The sequence below is a fragment of the Sorex fumeus genome, unplaced genomic scaffold (assembly GCF_029834395.1).
Source record: "Sorex fumeus unplaced genomic scaffold, SorFum_2.1 ptg000063l, whole genome shotgun sequence".
Classification (NCBI taxonomy): Eukaryota; Metazoa; Chordata; class Mammalia; order Eulipotyphla; family Soricidae; genus Sorex; species Sorex fumeus.
This window is the reverse complement of record NW_026606120.1, coordinates 49,841,559-49,859,828: the sequence shown is the minus strand read 5'-3', so window position 1 is coordinate 49,859,828 and position 18,270 is coordinate 49,841,559. Positions and strand designations below refer to the sequence as shown.

Here is an 18,270-nt window from a genome sequence, read left to right as displayed (position 1 = left end):
CCCTACAGCCCCCTGCATGCAGCCATGGATGCTCCCTTTGAGGACTGCCCATGACTTCTAGCCTGTCTGTGTTTCCAGTGTGACTTTCTCCCACCTGTCGCTGTATGTCTTGGCCATCCAGCTCGCGAGGGACAGAGGAACCTTCCAAGTCACCGTTGCCTTGCGTCCGAGCCCACACACCATGTTGTGGCCCCCGAGATCCCCAACATCAGTTGCCGGGACGGGATCCAGTGGGGCATTCCTGGGGATCATACTTACATACCTGGGGCCTCCTGCTTGAAACTCAGGGCCTTATCTGGCTCCCACCCATTCCCCCCTGACCAGGCTCCCTGGGCCTCCGTTTGTGTCTCTGCATTGGGAAAGGAATAGAGTCAGGGCATACAGCCAGTGACCCCCGCCCTCAGCACAGGTGGTGCCCAAACACCCACTCTTCCAAGCAGGCCCACTGTGTTCTGGACTCTGACCCAGCAAGCTCAGGAGACAGGAGAGTAACAGAAGCTGGAAACGTGCTGTCCCACTGTCGGTGCCATCAAGGGCTTTGAACTCCCAGCAGTGGACTCCTGGGTAGAGCCCAGAAGGAGAACAGGGGAAGGTCACCGGGGTGAGATGTTGCTCCCCTCCCCCAGAATCCCACTCCACCACTTTGCAGCACCCACTACCTCCAGCCCCTGGCTCCTCCCCTTTGGACAGCAGCCAAGTGGCTTAGGTTTCAAATTTCAGCTCAGTCCTCTCTGAGAAGCAGTGAGGAGCAGCAAAGTGCAGAGCCTGACGCTGAGGAACAGGATCTATGGCCAGCGGTGCGATGCAGTTTCCTTACCTGAGTCCAGTGAGTGGCCGCACTGTGCTGGGCGGTGGGGGAGGGGAAGCAGCTCCGGGGCACTGAAAACCTACTCCTGGATAGCTCCCATGGGTGGGATGACAGGGACACCCCAAAGAGACGGCGGAGGGTAGAAAAGTCAGGTGGGCAGTCAAGCCACATCTGCTGTAGCCTCGCCAGGCAGAGACTGAACCCGGAGCCTGTGGTGTCTGCATGTCCGTCCTGCTCGGGTTGCTGGGCTGGGGCTGGGACCAGTAGATGAGTGGCACTTGGTTTGTCTGAAGGCGTGATCAGGGCTTCTGCAGAGGCCACAACCAACACAGCTGTGGGGGTTGGGGGGGCACTCTGAGGCTGTTCCGCCATTGACCTGCTGGTGTCTATCAACAGGTAACTTTTGCCTCCTCTGGGCCTGAGTCCTCACAGCTGTCCAACGGAACGGGTCCTGCAACCACCTGCCCGCTGGGGTTTGGCTAAGCTGGTGGCACTGTGGGAGTGCCTGAGGGTGCCTGCCAGCTCTGGGGTGCAGACAGTGAGGGGTCTGGGGCAGCGGGACAGACCCCTAGGTGGTGTCTGCTCTGGGGCCTGGGTCTGTGAGGGTCTGTGGGTTGAGGGAGAGCCGTGGGGTCCATGCACATTCTACCCCGTGTCAGTGTGTCTGCGATGACCTTGTGCCAATCCTGGTGGCTGTGGGCCCTTCCCAGGTGGGACCCACAGGGAGAGGCCACTGCCACGTGTTCTCAGGTGGAAGTGGCAGGGGGAGGGTGGTCTTGAGGCGTCCCAAGGACGGGGTTGCCCGCAGAGAGCAGTGACAGGCAGGCTGCCCCGCAGGTTTCCAGGTTCATGAGACTGGACCTGGGACTATCCCAGGCGCCTCTTCTGAGTGGGGATGGTAGATATTCGGGAGCTGGGGGGCCAGCACACGGGACCCTATGCGGGGCTCTGGCCAGGCCTGAGGGCTCTGTGTGTGCCCTCAGCTCCCCTCCCAGAGGCAGCTGGGAGCTCGGGCTGTGAGACTTTGAGCTGCGACACCTTTTAATAGATGGGACCCCAGTGTACCCTCTGATCTCTGGTCTATATTTCTGTATTTTTATATTTCTTTTTCTTTCCTATCTTCCTTCCCTCCTCCCTCCTTCCCTCCCTCCATCCCTCTTTTCCTCTCTCCCTCCCTTCCTCCCTTCCTTCCTCTCTCTTTCTCTTTCTTTCTTTCTTTCTTTCTTTCTTTCTTTCTTTCTTTCTTTCTTTCTTTCTTTTTCATTCCCTCTTTGACTGTACCCAGAAGTACTCAGGGCTTACTCCTGCCTCTGTGCCCAAGAGTCACCCCTGGTGGTGCTCAGGGAGCTTTGCATGCTGCTATGGTGGCTTTGATCCTGAGGATGGTCCTTGAAGGTGGAGGTCATTTGGAGTTTGAACTCTCAACCACATGCACGCACACACATACACACATACACATACACACAGTCACACACTCTCTCACACACACACATTCGCACACACACACACTCACACACATACACGCACATAATCCTCCATCTAGTGCCCTCTGCACTCTCAGGAGTCACATCCTCTTCCTAGGCCAGGAAGACACAGGGGGGCTGAGACAGCCCCTCTCCTATTCACAGCTACAGCTGTGTGCTCCAGGCCAGCCCACTGGAGCACACAGGTGGATGTTGTAGGAGGAGGAGGGACGTGAGCCCACAGACTGACCTGCCTCTCCCCTGCAGGCTGTCCCCTTCCAAGGCTTCATCCAAGGTGGGCTCCAAGATGGCCTGAAAATCACCATCGCCGGATATGTTCTTAATGTCTATGGAGAAAACAGGTACCTGGGACCTGGGGTTCTCTCCATTCTCTTCCCTCAGCAACCCTCACCCCCTTTCAGCTCACCTCACCTACCCAGCACCATCTGACAGAGGGGCTGCCTCACCCCTGCCAACATGACTGGCACCAATGCCATCTATCAACAGTGTGGGGGCACTGCTCCCGTAGACACCTCTTGGCCATTAGGCTGACACAGTCTAAGGAGGGGGGGGGGGCTTAGACTGTGTCTGCCCAGGGGCAGATGAAAATGCTGGAGGGTTGAACTTTGCTCACTGGTCTCTTTTGGTTTCAAGATCTTTTTTTGGAAAATGTAAGTGAATTCAATGTATAAACACTTAGGGCTGGGGAGGTGTTAGAATGGGCCGAGATCCCACCGAAGGAGTCACACAAAGACAGGTTGGAAAGCAATAAGCAAGAGGTCTTTATTGGCTCGCTCAAGCTAGGGCCTCTGTCCAACCCACCAACACAGCAACAGCCTTCTCAGAACGAGCGGCCAGCCCTGAGTCTCAACAATGAGGGGTTTTTATACCAAACCCAGGAACTTTTTTCAGACCACCCTTTTGGCTGCAGTCTGAGGGGCTTTCCACTATTTGTACTTGGCTAAGTACTTTTCACTATTTGTACTTAGTTGATCAGGCGGACTTACATAAAGATTACGTAAGGGTTATATAGTGCGGCTTTTCTACCCAAGCAGAGCCACGGCAGCTGAAGACCTTTAGAACCAGCCACAGCCATGCTGAGGCCACACTCCACACATCAGGACAAGCTTCATGCATGAAGGAACTGGCAGAAGAACCCAGGCATGCGGGTGCCGGGGCTGAGATCTCCAAGCCTGCTTGGATCGGGACTGGGCCTTCTCCACCCAGATCCCCCATCTTCCAGTAGGTAGGCGTTACACCCACCAGCTGCTGCTGGTGCCAGGTGGTCCCATCAATGGCCAAGACCCAGAGACTATAAAACCCAGTTCCCGGAAGAGAACAGTGTAGAGTCTCCTGCCCCTGTGCCTGGCTGTCCTCACTGGGGCCCCTTGGAGGGGGCGGATTGAGTTTCCCTCCCTGCCCCGAGCAGAGCCCCGGCAGCCGAAGACCTCCAGAACCAGCCACAGCCATGCTGAGACCACTCTCCAAACATCAGATCAAGGCTCATGCATTAAGGAACCGGCAGAAGAACCCAGGCATGCGGGTGCCGGGGCTGAGATCTCCAAGCCTGCTTGAATCAGGACTGGGCCTTCTTCACCCAGATCCCCCATCTTCCAGTAGGTAGGCGTTACACCCACCAGCTGCTGCTGGCACCCAGGTGGTCCCATCAACAGCCAAGACCCAGCGACTATAAAACCCAGCACCCGGAAGTGCACAGCTGACATCTTATTATCTCATTTTTACTTTGGAGAACCCGGCAGGCTACTGAGAGTATCCAGCCCACACTGCAGAGTCTGGCAAATTTCCCGTGTCGTACTCAATATGCCAAGTACCAGTAACAATGATAGGTCTCATTCTCCTAGTTCTGAAAGAGCATTGAATATGGCTCTTGAAAATCTCAGGGCTAGGAAGAAGGAGACGTTACTGGTGCCTGCTCGAGGCTATCGACAAACAACAGGACGATTGTGATCATGATTGTGATTTCTACCTGCATCTGATTGGTAACTTTAGTCGAACTCACCCATGGCAACCTCGCTTCAGGAAAATCATGATTCAATTACAGGACTCTGCATTCAATTTCAGGAATTCTGGAACCGAAACGTAGGCCTAGCTTCTAGCTCCTTTTTTGAGCTTGTCATGGTGCTGCCATTGCTTGTCTATCTCTCAGAGGCAGTACAGCAAGTAGAAGACATGCCTTGCATGCAGCCGGCCCAGGTTCAATCCCCGGGACCATATATGCTTCCCCAAGTCTTCCAGGAGTGACCACTGAGTGCAGAGCCAGGACCCCTGAGCACCACCATGTCTGGCCCCCAAAGCAATCCAAACCAGCCCATCACAAACAAAACATAAATGTTTCCCATCACTCCCTCCATTCCCACCTCCCCGCCATCCTGAAGAGCTGAGGGCTCAGACAGGAACCTTCTCAGGACCTGCCAACACTCTTAGGCCCAGTAAGACTAACCTGGGCTGAGATCCGTGAAAAGGGATGTGGGTTTGAATCTTGTGGGTTTCGGGATTTCACCATTGTGCTGATTGCTGAAGCCTGCGGAGCCTGAAACACCTCCATGCATTTGGACCCCTCTCTTAGCCCATCTGACTTTGTCACCCCACCAATCCTGCCCATCTCCACCCCCTGCCCCCCTCCTCCCGCCCCTGCCCCGCCACTACTACTGCAATCCTATAGCACAGGGTCTGGAACTTTCTAGATCCCTTCACACCGTTCCCTGGCTTAGGCCTAGCACAACTCACATCTTGCTTTTAGACCGCTATCTTGCTCCTAGCCTTTCCTACCAGGTGGTTTGCTGTGGGACCTTACCGAGAATCCCACATAGCCCCCAGGAAATGCAGAAGGAAGCGAGGCCTGTGGACTCCCCTAGACCAGCCAGCTGGAGAGACCCAGCCCACTTGGAATTTTACCCCCTTCCACTCTCTTCCTCTGTCCTCAGCCCCATCGCCAGGATTGCTTTTCAGTCCCCTCCTACCCAAGAGACTGAGCTTGTCTCAGCCCAGTGAAGCTGGGTAGGGGGCACAGAGGGGAGAGGTCCCCAAGAAATTCAAGGCAGCACCCCACCTTCCAAGGGGCCGTGGATTCTCCGCTCCAAGAGTCACATTCTGTCATTAGTTCTTGAGACCTGTGTTTCATGGGGCTGGAGTGACAGGACAGCAGGCTGGGCATTGTCCTGAACGTGGCCACCTCCGAACTGTGTTTCTTGTTGCTGGTATCTACATTTTTCATTACCCAATTTCCACATAGTTTGAGAAAATGACATCGGAAGGGCACAGTTCAGAGTTTGCATAAAAACCCTCTGTGCAAATCTAGAGGACAAATGAGTGGGTTAGGAAGGTCACCTGCAAGTCTCCAGGCAGAACTAGATGGTGCGGGGCTTCCTTGTTCCGTACTTGCTGTTCCTCAGCTCTCACTAACGTCTTCTGTCCCAGGTTCCACGTGAACCTTCAGAATGGCGGCAGCGGCAATGACGTGGCTTTCCACTTCAACCCTCGCTTTAATGAAGGTCTTGTGGTCTGCAACACGAAGCAGAATGGCTGCTGGGGGCCTGAGGAGAGGGAGAGGCGTATGCCCTTCAGGAAGGGGAATACCTTTGAGCTGTGCATCCTGGTACGGAGCGCAAGTTTCACTGTGAGTAGGATGCTCTCCCTGCTTCCCGCTTGCCCTCCCAGCCCCCTGCCACCAAAGATGACCCATCCCAAACCATCCACTGCTCAGCAACGTCTTCCTGAAGAAGGAACCATTTCTTTTTTTTTTTTCTTTTTTTTTTTATTTTTTTTTTTCTTTTTTATTAGTGAAACGACATGAGGTACAGTTGTAGATTTACAAATTTTTGTGCTTGGATCTCGGTCATACCCCGATCAAATACCCATCCCTCCACCAGTGCCCATTTTCCACCACCAGGATAATATCCCTCCCCCCCCATCCTCCCATCCCCCCATCCCCCCCTGCCACTGTGGCAGGGCATTCCCCCCTGTTCTCTCTCTCCTCCTGGGCGCTGTGATCAGCCAAAGAGGCATTGAGTGGCGAACATGTTCAGCCCAGTCTACTTTCAACCTGCATCTCCCCTCCTGGGAGGATCCTCCAAACACCCTCCACTTGGTGTTCCCCTTTCTATCTGAATTGTCCTTTCCCCTAGAATACCCAGCTGGCCTCTAAGTTATGGAGTAATTCTCCTGGTGTTGCTCTCAGCTATTCTTGGGTATTAATCTCATATTTTATTATTTTATATCCCCCAGATGAATGCTATCTTTCTATGTCTATCCCTCTCTTTCTGACTCATTTCGCTTAGCATGATACTTTCCATATTGTACCACTTGTATGTAAAGTTCATGACTTCATTTTTTCTAAGAGCCACATAGTACTCCATTGTGTAGATGTACCAAAGTTTCTTTAACCAGTCATCTGTTCTTGGGCACTCAGGTCTCTTCCAGTTTCTGGCTACTGTAAAGAGTGCTGCAATGAACAAACAAGTGCAGATGTCACTTCGGCTACACGTTTTTGCCTCTCTGGGATATATTCCCAGGAGTGGTATTGCTGGGTCAAATGGGAGCTCAATTTCCAATTTTTTGAGGAACGTCCATACTGTTTTCCAGAAGGGCTGAACCAGTGGACATTCCCACCAACAGTGAAGGAGTGTCCCTTTCTCGCCACATCCGCGCCAGCAACGGTTGCTTTTGTTCTTTTGAATGTGGGCCAGTCTCTGAGGTGTGAGATGGTATCTCATTGTGGTTTTGATCTGCATCTCCCTGATGATTAATGATGTAGAGCATTTTCTCATGTGCTTTTTTGCCATTCGGATTTCTTCTTTGAGAAAGTTTCTGTTCATTTCATTGCCCCATTTTTTGATGGGGTTGGATGTTTTCTTCTTGTGGAGTTCAACCAGTATTTTGTATATCCTTGATATCAATCCCTTGTCAGATGTGTATTCGGCGAATATTCTTTCCCATTCTGTAGGCCGTCTTTGTATTTTGGTCACTGTTTCTTTGGAGGTACAGAAGCTTCTTAGTTTAAGATAGTCCCATTTATCTATCTCTGTTTTCACTTGCTCAGCCAGTGGCGTGTCATCTTTGAACATACCATTAGCCTCAATGTCATGGAGGGTTTTGCCAACTTTGTCTTCAATGTATCTTATGGTTTCTGGTCTGATGTTGAGGTCTTTAATCCATTTTGATCTTACCTTTGTACATGGTGTTAGGCAGAGTTCTGAGCCCATTTTTTTGCATGTAGCCGTCCAGTGATGCCAGCACAATTTGTTAAAGAGGCTTTCCTTACTCCACTTCACATTTCTTGCACCTTTATCAAAGATTAGATGATCATATGATTGGGGGGTGATGTCAGTGTATTCAACTCTGTTCCATTGGTCTGTAGTTCTGCCTTTGTTCCAGTACCATGCTGTTTTGATTATTACCGCTTTGTAGTAAAGTTTGAAGTTCGGGAGGTTGATTCCACCCATTTTCTTTTTCCCCAGAATTGCTTTAGCTATTCGTGGGGGTTTATTGTTCCATATAAATTTCAGGAGTGTTTTCTCCATTTCTTTGAAGAACGTCATGGGTATCCTTATAGGGATTGCATTGAATTTGTACAGTGCTTTCGGTAGTATTGCCATTTTGACAATGTTCAGTCTTCCGACCCATGAGCAGGGGATGTCTTTCCATTTCCTCATGTCCTCTTTTATTTCCTGAAGTAGCGTTTTGTAGTTTTCTTTGTACAGGTCCTTTACTTCCTTAGTTAGGCTGATTCCTAGGTACTTAATTTTCTGGGGCACAATTGTGAACGGGATTGATTTTTTCATGTAGCTTTCCTCTCTCTCACTGTTTGCATATAGGAAAGCCATGGACTTTTGGGTATTGATTTTATAACCTGCAACTTTACTATACAAGTCTATTGTTTCTAGGAGTTTTTTGGTGGAGGTTATTGGGTTCTCTAAGTATAGTATCATATCATCTGCGAATAGTGAGAGCTTTATTTCTTCCTTTCCTACCTGAATGCCCTTAATGTCTTTTTCTTGCCTAATTGCTATTGCAAGTACTTCCAGTACTATATTGAACAGCAGTGGAGAGAGTGGGCATCCTTGTCTCGTCCCTGATCTTAGAGGGAAGGCTCTCAGTTTTTCCCCATTGAGGATGATGCTTGCTGTAGGCTTGTGGTAGATGGCTTTAACTATGTTGAGGAAAGTCCCCTCTATGCCCATTTTGGCTAGGGTTTTCATCATAAAGGGGTGCTGGATCTTGTCAAATGCTTTCTCTGCATCTATTGATATGATCATATGCTTTTTATCTTTTCTTTTGTTGATATGATGGATTATGTTGATTGATTTCCGAATGTTGAACCATCCTTGCATCCCTGGGATGAATCCTACTTGGTCATGGTGTATGATCTTTTTGATGAGTAGTTGGATTCTATTTGCTAGTAGTTTGTTGAGGATCTTTGCATCTGTGTTCATCAGGGATATCGGCCTGTAGTTCTCTTTCTTTGTGTTATCTCTGTCTGCTTTTGGTATCAGTGTGATATTTGCTTCATAGAAGCTGTTCGGAAGTGTGTTTGATATTTCAATTTCATGGAAAAGCTTAAAGAGGATTGGGAGTAAGTCTTCTTTAAAGATTTGGAAGAATTCACTGGTGAATCCATCCGGGCCAGGGCTTTTGTGCTTGGGGAGACTTTTTATTACCATTTCAATTTCCTTGATGGTGATAGGTCTGTTCAGGTATTCCAGGTCTTCTTGGTTCAGCCTTGGGAGTCTGTAGGAGTCTAGGAATTTATCCATTTCCTCGAGGTTTTGATGTTCTGTGGCATAAAGCTTTTCAAAGTACTCCCTGAGGATCCTTTGAATTTCTGTGGTTTCTGTTGTAATGACCCCCTTTTCATTTCTGATTCGGTTTATTAGGGTTTTCTCTCTCCCTTTCTTTGTGAGTTTTGCTAGGGGCTTATCGATTTTGTTAATTTTCCCAAAGAACCAGCTCTTGGTTTCATTGATCTTTCGGATTGTTTTCTGGGTTTCCATCTCGTTATACTCTGCTCTGAGTTTTATTATTTCCTTCCTCCTGTTAGGGTTGTGCTCCTTTTGTTGGTCCAAGAAGGAACCATTTCCTTGTGGAGTAGGGGTGGGGTCCTACAGGGTTTTTAAAAAAAATTTTTTTTTATAAACCTTAACTGACATTTGCAGGCACAAAAGATGCTTGTTTGTTTGATTTTGGGGCCACCTTCATGTTACTCAGGCCTTACTGCTGGCTCTGTGCTCAAGGATCACTCCTGTTGGGGCTCAGAGGACCATATAGGGTGCCAAGGTTGAACCTTAGTCAGCCACATGCAAGGTAAGTGCCCTCCCCGCTGTAATATCTGTTTGGCCCTTGATGGTTGTTTTGGCTTAAAAAATGAAAGCTTCATAGTTGGCACATTGCTTTGGGGGCCTCCAAAGTAAAAATGCCTGTTTACCACACCGCTTTGCTACGTCAGGTCTGCCCTCCTGCTCTATGGAAACACATCCACATCTACTGCACATCCATTATTGCAGTCTCATCTGGGCCCCACACATGCTCAGGGTCACAAGCCAAGCCCTGGAGAGATAGCACTCACCTTGCAGGTGGCTGACCTGGGAGCAATCCCTTGCACTGCAGAGGTCCCCCACGCACTGCAGGAGTGATCCCTGAACACAGAGCCAGGTATTATCCCTGTCCACCACGGGGTGTGACCCCTAAACTAAAACCAACCAACAAGACACTTTTGCAATGAGCATCATGCAGTGGCCTGGATATGCAGGAGCATGGGAGAGTGGGTCTGCACCAGCCCCCTGCTGGGCCCTCTAGAGGTCTCTGTTTATATTTAAATGTACATATTTAGTTTTTAAGTTTTTGGTTTGGGGGCCACACCTGGCAGTGCCCAGGGTTTACTCCTGGCTCTGAACTCAGCAATCACTCATTGCTGACTTGGGCACCATATCGGGTGCCAGGGATTGAACCTGGGTCAGGTTGTGTAAGTAAGGCAAATGCCTATCCGCTGTGCTATCACGCCCCCCCCCCCACCCCCGCCATTCCCCTCTTAATGTACCACTGGAGCAAGAAATGGGGTCCAGCCCCAGGAGTGATCCTAGAGTGCAGGATGCCACCAGCCATGTAGAAAGCAGAGGCATGTGATCACTCCTAGAAGCAAGGGTCCGGGAGCCCAGAGCTGCCCCCACTGTAGCCTGGGTTCTGTCTCCAGCATTTGGCACTCACCCGCAGGTGAATGTGGATGGAAACTTCTTCAACCAGTACTCACACCGCGTGCCCTTCCACCTCGTTGACACCATCGCTGTGGCCGGCTGCGTGCAACTGTCCTATATCAACTTCGAAGTAAGGCTGCTCTGACATCCACGACCTTGGGGTCACGCCTCAAGCTCCCCATCTCCTCCCTGTGGCTTGTCCCTGGATCCCAGGCGTTCTCTCTCTCTCTCTCTCTCTCTCTCTCTCTCTCTCTCTCTCTCTGTCTGTCTGTCTCTCTCTCTCTCTCTCTCTCTCTCTCTCTCTCTCTGATCTCACTTATTCCAGTGCAGCCAGGAGGCTGACGAGTCCAGAGAGCCTAGGACGGTGCATCAGACACCCCAGCCCTCCACTCCCATCACTGGGAAACCTCAGGCCACTTCCACAATGTGGCTAATGGTAGGGGCGGAGCATCAAAAGGACGCATGGGTGTCGGGAGAGCCCTCAGTGCAATCAGGGGGCACTTCCTGTGTGTGTGCCCTGTACATTTCAGGGGGATGTCAGTGGTTTTCTTTTTTCTAGAAAGGGGGCAGAAGGGGTCAGAGAGATAGTACAGAGATTAAGGTGCTTGCGTTGTACACGCCAACCTAGGACCAATCCTCAGCACCCCCATCTGGTCCCCCGAGTGATTCCTGAGCACAACCAGGTGTAGTCCCAAAAAGAAAAAAGTGTGGGAGGGAGAGATAAAAATAGGGGAGAGAGAGAGAGAGAGAGAGAGAGAGAGAGAGAGAGAGAGAGAGAGACAGGCAGGAGACCACCCCATCTGAACTGGATTTCTTGCATTTTGTGGGGTATGAGGGTGTGCTGGGCCCCCATTGCCACAGGACACAGGGAACAGCACTGAAACTGTTCCCAAGACAGACGCACCTGAAGCCTCTCAGCAGTCAGGCATGGGGGCGCCTCCATCCCACTTTCCCGCCTGTCTAAACCTGCTGCCTCTGTCCAGCAGCTACCAGAGGAGACCCTGCTCATGTCATCGTGTGCCCTCTGACCTCTGCACTCACCCACTGTGTGCCCTCTGCCCTTGCCTGCCAGGTGCCCTTGCCCTTGCCCGCCTCTGCTCCCGGATGTGCCCTCACTCCGTCATGCCTCTTCCTCACTGTGCTGCTTTTGTCTTGAAAGAATCCCCCCAGGCCTTCTCCCAGGCACAGTTCTCCAGCGTCCATGTGGCTTGCCCAAGCTCAAGGGGCACAGACCATGAGTGAGTGCAATATGGAGCCTGGGGGACCAACACGCAGTTAGGATAGAGCCCCTAGAGGCTGTAGGCCTCCTGGTGCCCTCCCAGCACTGAGCCTGGATGCCCCCCTCCCAAGTCCAGCACCCCCTAGGAACTATTCTCAGCTCCAGACACCAGGAGGGGCTCCCCAGCCATGGGAACCTACTGCCAAGCCCCCTGTCCCGATTCAAGGATCCACACGCTTCTAAACTCGCCCACACCCCCAGCACCCACAGGAGCCCTACTCTCACCCAGGCTATGCTGTCCCTTGATGAGAGCCCCTCCCCATACCATCTGCACCCCCCCTTCAGCATTCTGTCTAATATCAGTTCCCCATGCTGGCACCCCTGCTACCCCTGCTGCCAGATGTTCCCCAACCACCTCCAGGTCCCTGCAGACCTCGTGCTAGTCACCACGTCCTGTCATCACTGTGTGTCTGTGTCTGCCCACTCCCACCCCCACCCCCATTTTCTCCTTTCCCAGGGCCATGGGGTGGGATGAGCTTGTTCATGCCCATTTCTACCCCCACTCCCACCTTCCCCAGGGCCTTGGGCCAGCGTGAGCTTGCTCATTTTCATGGAGCCCACCCAGAGGCAACTGTACTGGCGTCAGCCCATGGAAGTGGCACCAGCCCTCCCAGTCTTTAGGTGGGGGACAGGAAAGGGACAGCAGTGGGGGCCAGAGGGACAGATGGGGTGTCTCTCCCCAGCCCTCCCTGGCCGGCCACAGTGCAGACGGGTGCCTGCACCGTGTACACTGGCTCCAGGTGCTTGCCAGCAGCCAGGTCAAGATGGTCAGAGCAGGGATCGCATCACTGGCTGCATGCAGCCAATGCTCAGGAGGCTGCCAGGAGCCACACTGAAATCAAATCTGGCCTCAGTCACTGCCAGCCTCCACCTTCCAGAAGTCAATGGCTCTGGGAGGGAGGTTGGCCTCTGCCGAGCACACAGGATGGCTGGTGCCATTGTTCCCTCAGGAGGAGCCGTGGGGACCCCACCATCCCTTCACAGTCAGCGTGTCCCAGGGGAGGGCCTGGGTACCACCCACATGGAAGGGCTGCTGGGGACAGAACAGTGTGGGAGGGAGGCGTTTCTCCTCATTTTTGAGGCAGCTCCCTGTGCCCGCCTCACTAATGCTCTCTCCTCTCCAATAGCACCCAGCCTGGCAGAAGGCAGCCAGTGCACCTCCTTTGGTAAGTGTCTTTGAATCTCTTCAGATTTCTTCTCCCTTGGCTTAGAAAGAGGAGGCAGGGGGCTCGAGTGATAGCACAGTGTGTAGGGCATTTGCTTTGCACATGGCCAACTTGGGTTCCATTCCCAGCTTCCCGTATGGTCCCCTGAGCACTTCCAGGAGTAATTCCTGAGTGCAGAGCCAAGAATAACTCCTGTGCATTGCCAGGTGTGACCCAAAAAGCAAAAAAAAAATAAAAGGAGGCAGGGCTGCCCATGTGCCTCTCTCACAGGGAGCAGTGGCCAAGCCCCTAGGAACCAGCTGGAATGGACGCCCCTGGTGTGCTCAAGTCTCCACTCTGCTGTGGGCTGTTTCCAGGAAGGAGACCCTCATGCCTTCCTCCATAAAGGGAGACCAGGCCTAGAGGAAGGTGGGGCCATGTGACACAGGTTTCAGGCACAGTCGTGGTGCTTCCGGAAAGAAATGCCCGCACCAGAACACGTAGGGATGGCTTGGGACTCGGCTTGGCGGTAGACTCCCAGCTTCAGAGCACTGTGTTTAGTGGTGCTCCCTCCAGCCAGGTGACTTTTGGTTGAAACCTGTTGTCCTGAGTACCACGGGCGTGGACCCAAAATAAATAAGATGAGCCCATTGCTTCTTTTCTCTAAAATCAAGTAATCATCCACAAGGAAAGCAGCGTCCCAAACCAGAGGTATCCGGTGAGTCCCAAAGATGTGCCCACCTTCCCATTACAAAGCGCTGAGTTTTGTGTTGTCTGAGCAGAAGGAAGAAAGCAGTTTAGCAAGGAGAAGGGGGTCACCTGGGGCTGGAGCCACAGATTAAGGCTACTTAAGCACCCACCTTCCTTGGGATGGCAGAGGTCTGGGCCAGCCTGACTTACCCACCAGCCCCAAGGCAGGCCCCATGTCCACTGCCTTCCTGCATTCTGAGGAGCAGCCCCAGGATCTTACAGTGGGTCACAGGATTGAGCATCTCTTCCTCCCACCAGAGCAAACAGAGGGGGCATCTGGGCTCAGGGGAGGCTGCCTGTGGGGAGCTGGGGTAGGCCATGGAGCTGACACTAAAAAGATAATGAGCGGGCTCCCGGGGTGCCGAGGCATGCACCCGCCTGTGTGTGCTCACTCCCCCTGAATCTTCTGATCTCTTTAACAGAGTTCCGTCGTTTCAGCTTTGGCATACCCCGACACCAACCCAGTCTATGTAAGTGGTTTCTTGGAGGGCATGAGCAGGGTTTTCGCTTATGCTGGGTTGGGGGAGATGAAGGCCATCACACAGTTGAAACAACCCTTTAATCCACTGAGGTTCTTTTTGTTGTTGTTTGCTTGGTATTTTGAGCTGTACTCAGTGGTACTCAAGGGTGAATTCTGGCTCTGGACTCAGGGATCACTGCTGGCAGGCTCAAGGGACCATTTAGGACATTGAACCCAGGTTGGCTGCATACAAGGCAAGCACCCTTTCCACTGTACTATTGCTCCAGTGCTCTCAGAAATTCTTTCGTTGAATCTAGGGGCTCCTAAGTGATGCTCGGAAGATCTGGGCACCTCTCTCCTGAGCTGATTCAATGCAAAGCCTGAGGATATGGTGTTGAGGGCCACCAAAGCCTCTCCCAGCTGTGCTCACAGGCCTGCAGGCTGCACCAGACAATACTCAGGGTCCATGAGGTCCCACTAAGTACCAGGGCAAGTGCAATACTAGCCTTGTGTCCTTATTGCTGTCCTGCCTCCTGGCTCCCAGCTAAGGTTCTCAAAACACACTGATAGAGTGATAGTACAGCAGGGAGGGTGCTAGCCTTGCATGTAGCTGACCCAGGTTTGATCTATGGCATCCTGTATGGTCCTCTGAGTACTGCCAGTGAGCCACGGAGCTCCTGCTCGAACACAGGGGCTCCCTGCCCCAGTGGCTGCCCCTGAGCGTCCCTCTCCCCTGACAGCCGATGCCTTACTTCACCCTCATCTCGGGAGGACTCTCCCCGTCCAAAAACATCTTCATTTCAGGCATTGTCCCACACAATTCTAACAGGTAAGTCCGGCCATGCAGGGAGGAGCAGCACCCCTGGGATCTGGGGGGCTGGGGAGTAAAGCCAGGGCAGAGGAAATCCACATGAGCCGCCCACCTACAGCTTCTACATCAGCCTGCGCTCGGGGAATGACATCGCCTTCCACATGTGCGCCCAGCTGCTCGAGAACACCGTAGTGCGGAACACGCAGATCTATAGTTCCTGGGGACTGCAGGAGTGCAGTCTGCTCGGCCCCATGCCCTTCGTCCGTGGCCAGGGCTTCCAAGTAAGGCCCGGGGCTGCCCAGGGCTGGGAGGGTGGTGGAGGCAACTGGGGCGCTTGTGGGCCGAAACCTGTAGATTGAGAATGGGGCCAGCAGGGGCCTGTACACCATCCCCTTCCACTGCAGGGAGGGGTGCGAGAGTAGTGGGGCAGGGGAGGGGGACACACACACAGGACCAGGGCCAGGGAAGGAGCAAGGGACCAAAGCTGCTCTAGTTTACTCGCTCACGCATTCATTCCAAAGACTCTAATCAGTCTTTCTTTCATGCATTTTGTGGGGGAGGGAGGGAATTGGACCGCCCCAGGTGGTGCTCCAGGCCTACACCAGGCTCTGTGCTCATAGGTTGCTCCTGGGGGTATGCAGGGAAACACAGTGTTGGGGATGGAACTCAGGTCTCCTGCGGGCAAAGCCTGTCACCTCAGCTCCCTCCAGCCACTCATTAGCTATTTTATCCTGAAGGGGGGTGGGCAGGATGGCCCCCTGGTGCAGGTAGCCTGGAGGTCCTGTCCCACCTCCTTCATAGTGTAGGTGGAGAACCAGAAACATGTGGAGGGTTAGGTGCTTTGCAGGAAGCAAAACAGAACCATGGGCCCAGGGCACTGCTCTAGGAGGTTCTCTGGGGAACCAGGGAGCTTGTGAAACAGGCCTCAGGAAGCAGGTGTTAGGGACGTGCAGGTGTTAGGGTCCACCTGCCTACCAGGCCAGGGCTTGCAGGAGGAGAGTGAGCCCAGCCCTCACCACACCTTCAAATCACTCAACATAGATATTCCAGGGAACAGAGCAGTCAGGCTTTGTTTGCCTTTCAGGCGGCCAACTCGTGGCTCAACTGGGTTCAATCCCACATGGGCCCTCAAGCACTGCCAGGAATAATTCCTAAGTACAGAGCCAGTTGTGTGAGCACTGCCAGGTGTGACTCAAAAAGCAAAAAAAGGCGAGAGAGAGAAAGAGAGAGAGCAAGAGAGAGAGAGAGAATGAGAAAGAGAGAGAGAGATGCAGGAGTAAGGAGCTTGCATCCACACAGCCAATCCAGGTTCTATCCCTGACACCATATATGGAGTGATTCCTGAGCCCCACCGGTAATGATCTTTGATCACAGCTGGGTGTGGAAAGGAAGAAAGGAGACACCTGGCCAATGAAGTGTGCACACCTGTGGATGCGTGACTTAAAATAGGTCTGTCCCTGGGGTTGGAAATGACTGCTCAGGGGCACTGGGGGCTTAGGAAAGGAGTTTGGTTCTTGTGAGCCATAGGTGTAGTTCAGCAACAGAGCACTTGACTTGCACACATGCGACCTGGGGATCAATTCCTGGTCCTACAGTGAACCCTATATTGTAGGGTTATGTTCCAAGCCAGAGTGCAGCATATTTGTAGGTAACTGAGTGTCCTTGAGCAAGTACCTTACCTGTTCCATGCCTCAATTTCTCGTACCATCCTCTGCGTATCACTGAGATGGAAGAGCAAAGTGAGAGGACCCTTTAATTTGCGTAGTAAGTTCCAGCAGGTGGTGCTGCAGGTTGTTGCCATGGCAAAAGGATGCTGATGTTTCCCAGGTGGTCCTGACTGCCCCAGGGACCCCCCCCCTCCCGATGATGTTAGGTTCCAGGCAGGAGCCAAGACCTCCTGTGCCAGTGCCCGGGGCATGAATGGCACGAGCCAGCATTCCTGCCCCTTGTGATTCAGGGGCCAGGAGGAGAGTGAGGATGGCAGCAGGGTCATGATCAGGGGGCACTTGGCTGTCCTGGGACAGGCTCAGGAGTTGGGAAGGCTGGTCATGTGGGGCAAGTCCTGGGATTATAGAGCAGGGGCTCGAGGCAGCAGGGCATTCCGCGACAAGGAGCAGAGCAGGCAGGGGGTGGGGGGTGGGTGGAGCCTGGCTGGAGCATGGGTGTGGGGCCCGGGCAGCGCTCACACCACGACTCCCTACAGGTGCGGATCCTATGTGAGAACCATTGTCTCAAGGTGGCGGTGAACGGCCAGCACCTGTTTGAGTACAAACACCGCATGGCGTATTTGCCTGGCATCAACAACCTGGAAGTCGGGGGTGATGTCCAACTGAGCCATGTGCAAACATAAGCCAGGACCCCTGGCCACTCATCTCCCCAGCCCACCTGCCCCAAGACCAGTCCAGCACCCCAAAGCCTGTCTAAGAGCGGGGCTATTTCTACGGGTTCACCTCTTTTTCTGGCCCCACTTCACCCACTGAATACTGGGGTGCAGTGAGGGCGGCAGAGGGGTCTGTGCAGGTGAAGGCCCAAGTTCAGTCCTGTTGTAGAGGGGGAGTGTCCCCCCCACAGACCTGCACCGATGATCCCCCTGACCCCACTTCAGTCCTAAACCAACAGCTGTTTTCTCCACAATGCTCCTCCCCCCTCAAGTCCCAGGATGGGGCTCCCTTCATCTCCTCACTGACAGAATCTCCCAGCAGGGAGGCTCCCATTTCCCAGAGACTCTCAAATAAAAGAAGAAAATGCTTATTGACACAATAGGTGTGGGAGATTAATTAAATGTTGATTAAATGTTCTCAGGGACATGTTGGAACCTGGAATTGGGGGGAATCCTGACTAAGGTCAATGTGGGGCTGGGAGGAGCAAAGCTTGCTTGAGTGGGGGGTTCTGATGCCCACACACTCCAAGGGGCCCCCATGCCCCCCTGGAGGATCCAAACCAGACTTGGGCCTCTTGGGCTAGAATCTGAGGCGGGACTTTTGGGACCTGGCAAGCCCAGAAAAGGGGCTCTGCTTCTGGAGAGACTGAGGACTGGGTCCACATCTCGAGAGGGCTGGCTGGGGGTGCCTAGCAGTGGGTGCTGGTGGGAAACTGGCCTCGGTGTGGTTTGACCAGGGAAAGGGGTCCTGCTGTGTGGTGGTGACAGCAAGGTGGGTGCAGCCGAGGCTGGGGTTCCCACTCCCTGCCAGCCCTCTCAGGAGCTGCAGCTGCTGCTGGGAGGGACCATTTTCAGATGACGCCAAGTCAAATGCAGGCACCGCTGACTCCCTACCGGCCCTTGCTGATCCCCTCGCAAGTGCAAGTCTGGCCTACTTCTCTCAGGCAGGAGATGTATCTCTGATCCT

At 53.0% G+C, this 18,270-nt stretch overlaps 1 protein-coding gene across 1 annotated transcript; it reads left to right on the top strand.

The window, feature by feature from the left end:
• The first annotated feature begins 787 nt into the window (after positions 1-787).
• LOC130035026 (galectin-9-like) lies at positions 788-17,273 on the top strand. The gene is made up of 8 exons (XM_056126512.1): positions 788-826; positions 2,539-2,633; positions 5,710-5,908; positions 10,498-10,608; positions 14,075-14,122; positions 14,853-14,941; positions 15,042-15,204; positions 17,127-17,273. The coding sequence occupies exons 1-8, from the start codon at positions 788-790 to the stop codon at positions 17,271-17,273; spliced, it is 891 nt and encodes a 296-aa protein (XP_055982487.1).
• Positions 17,274-18,270: the final 997 nt, after the last annotated feature.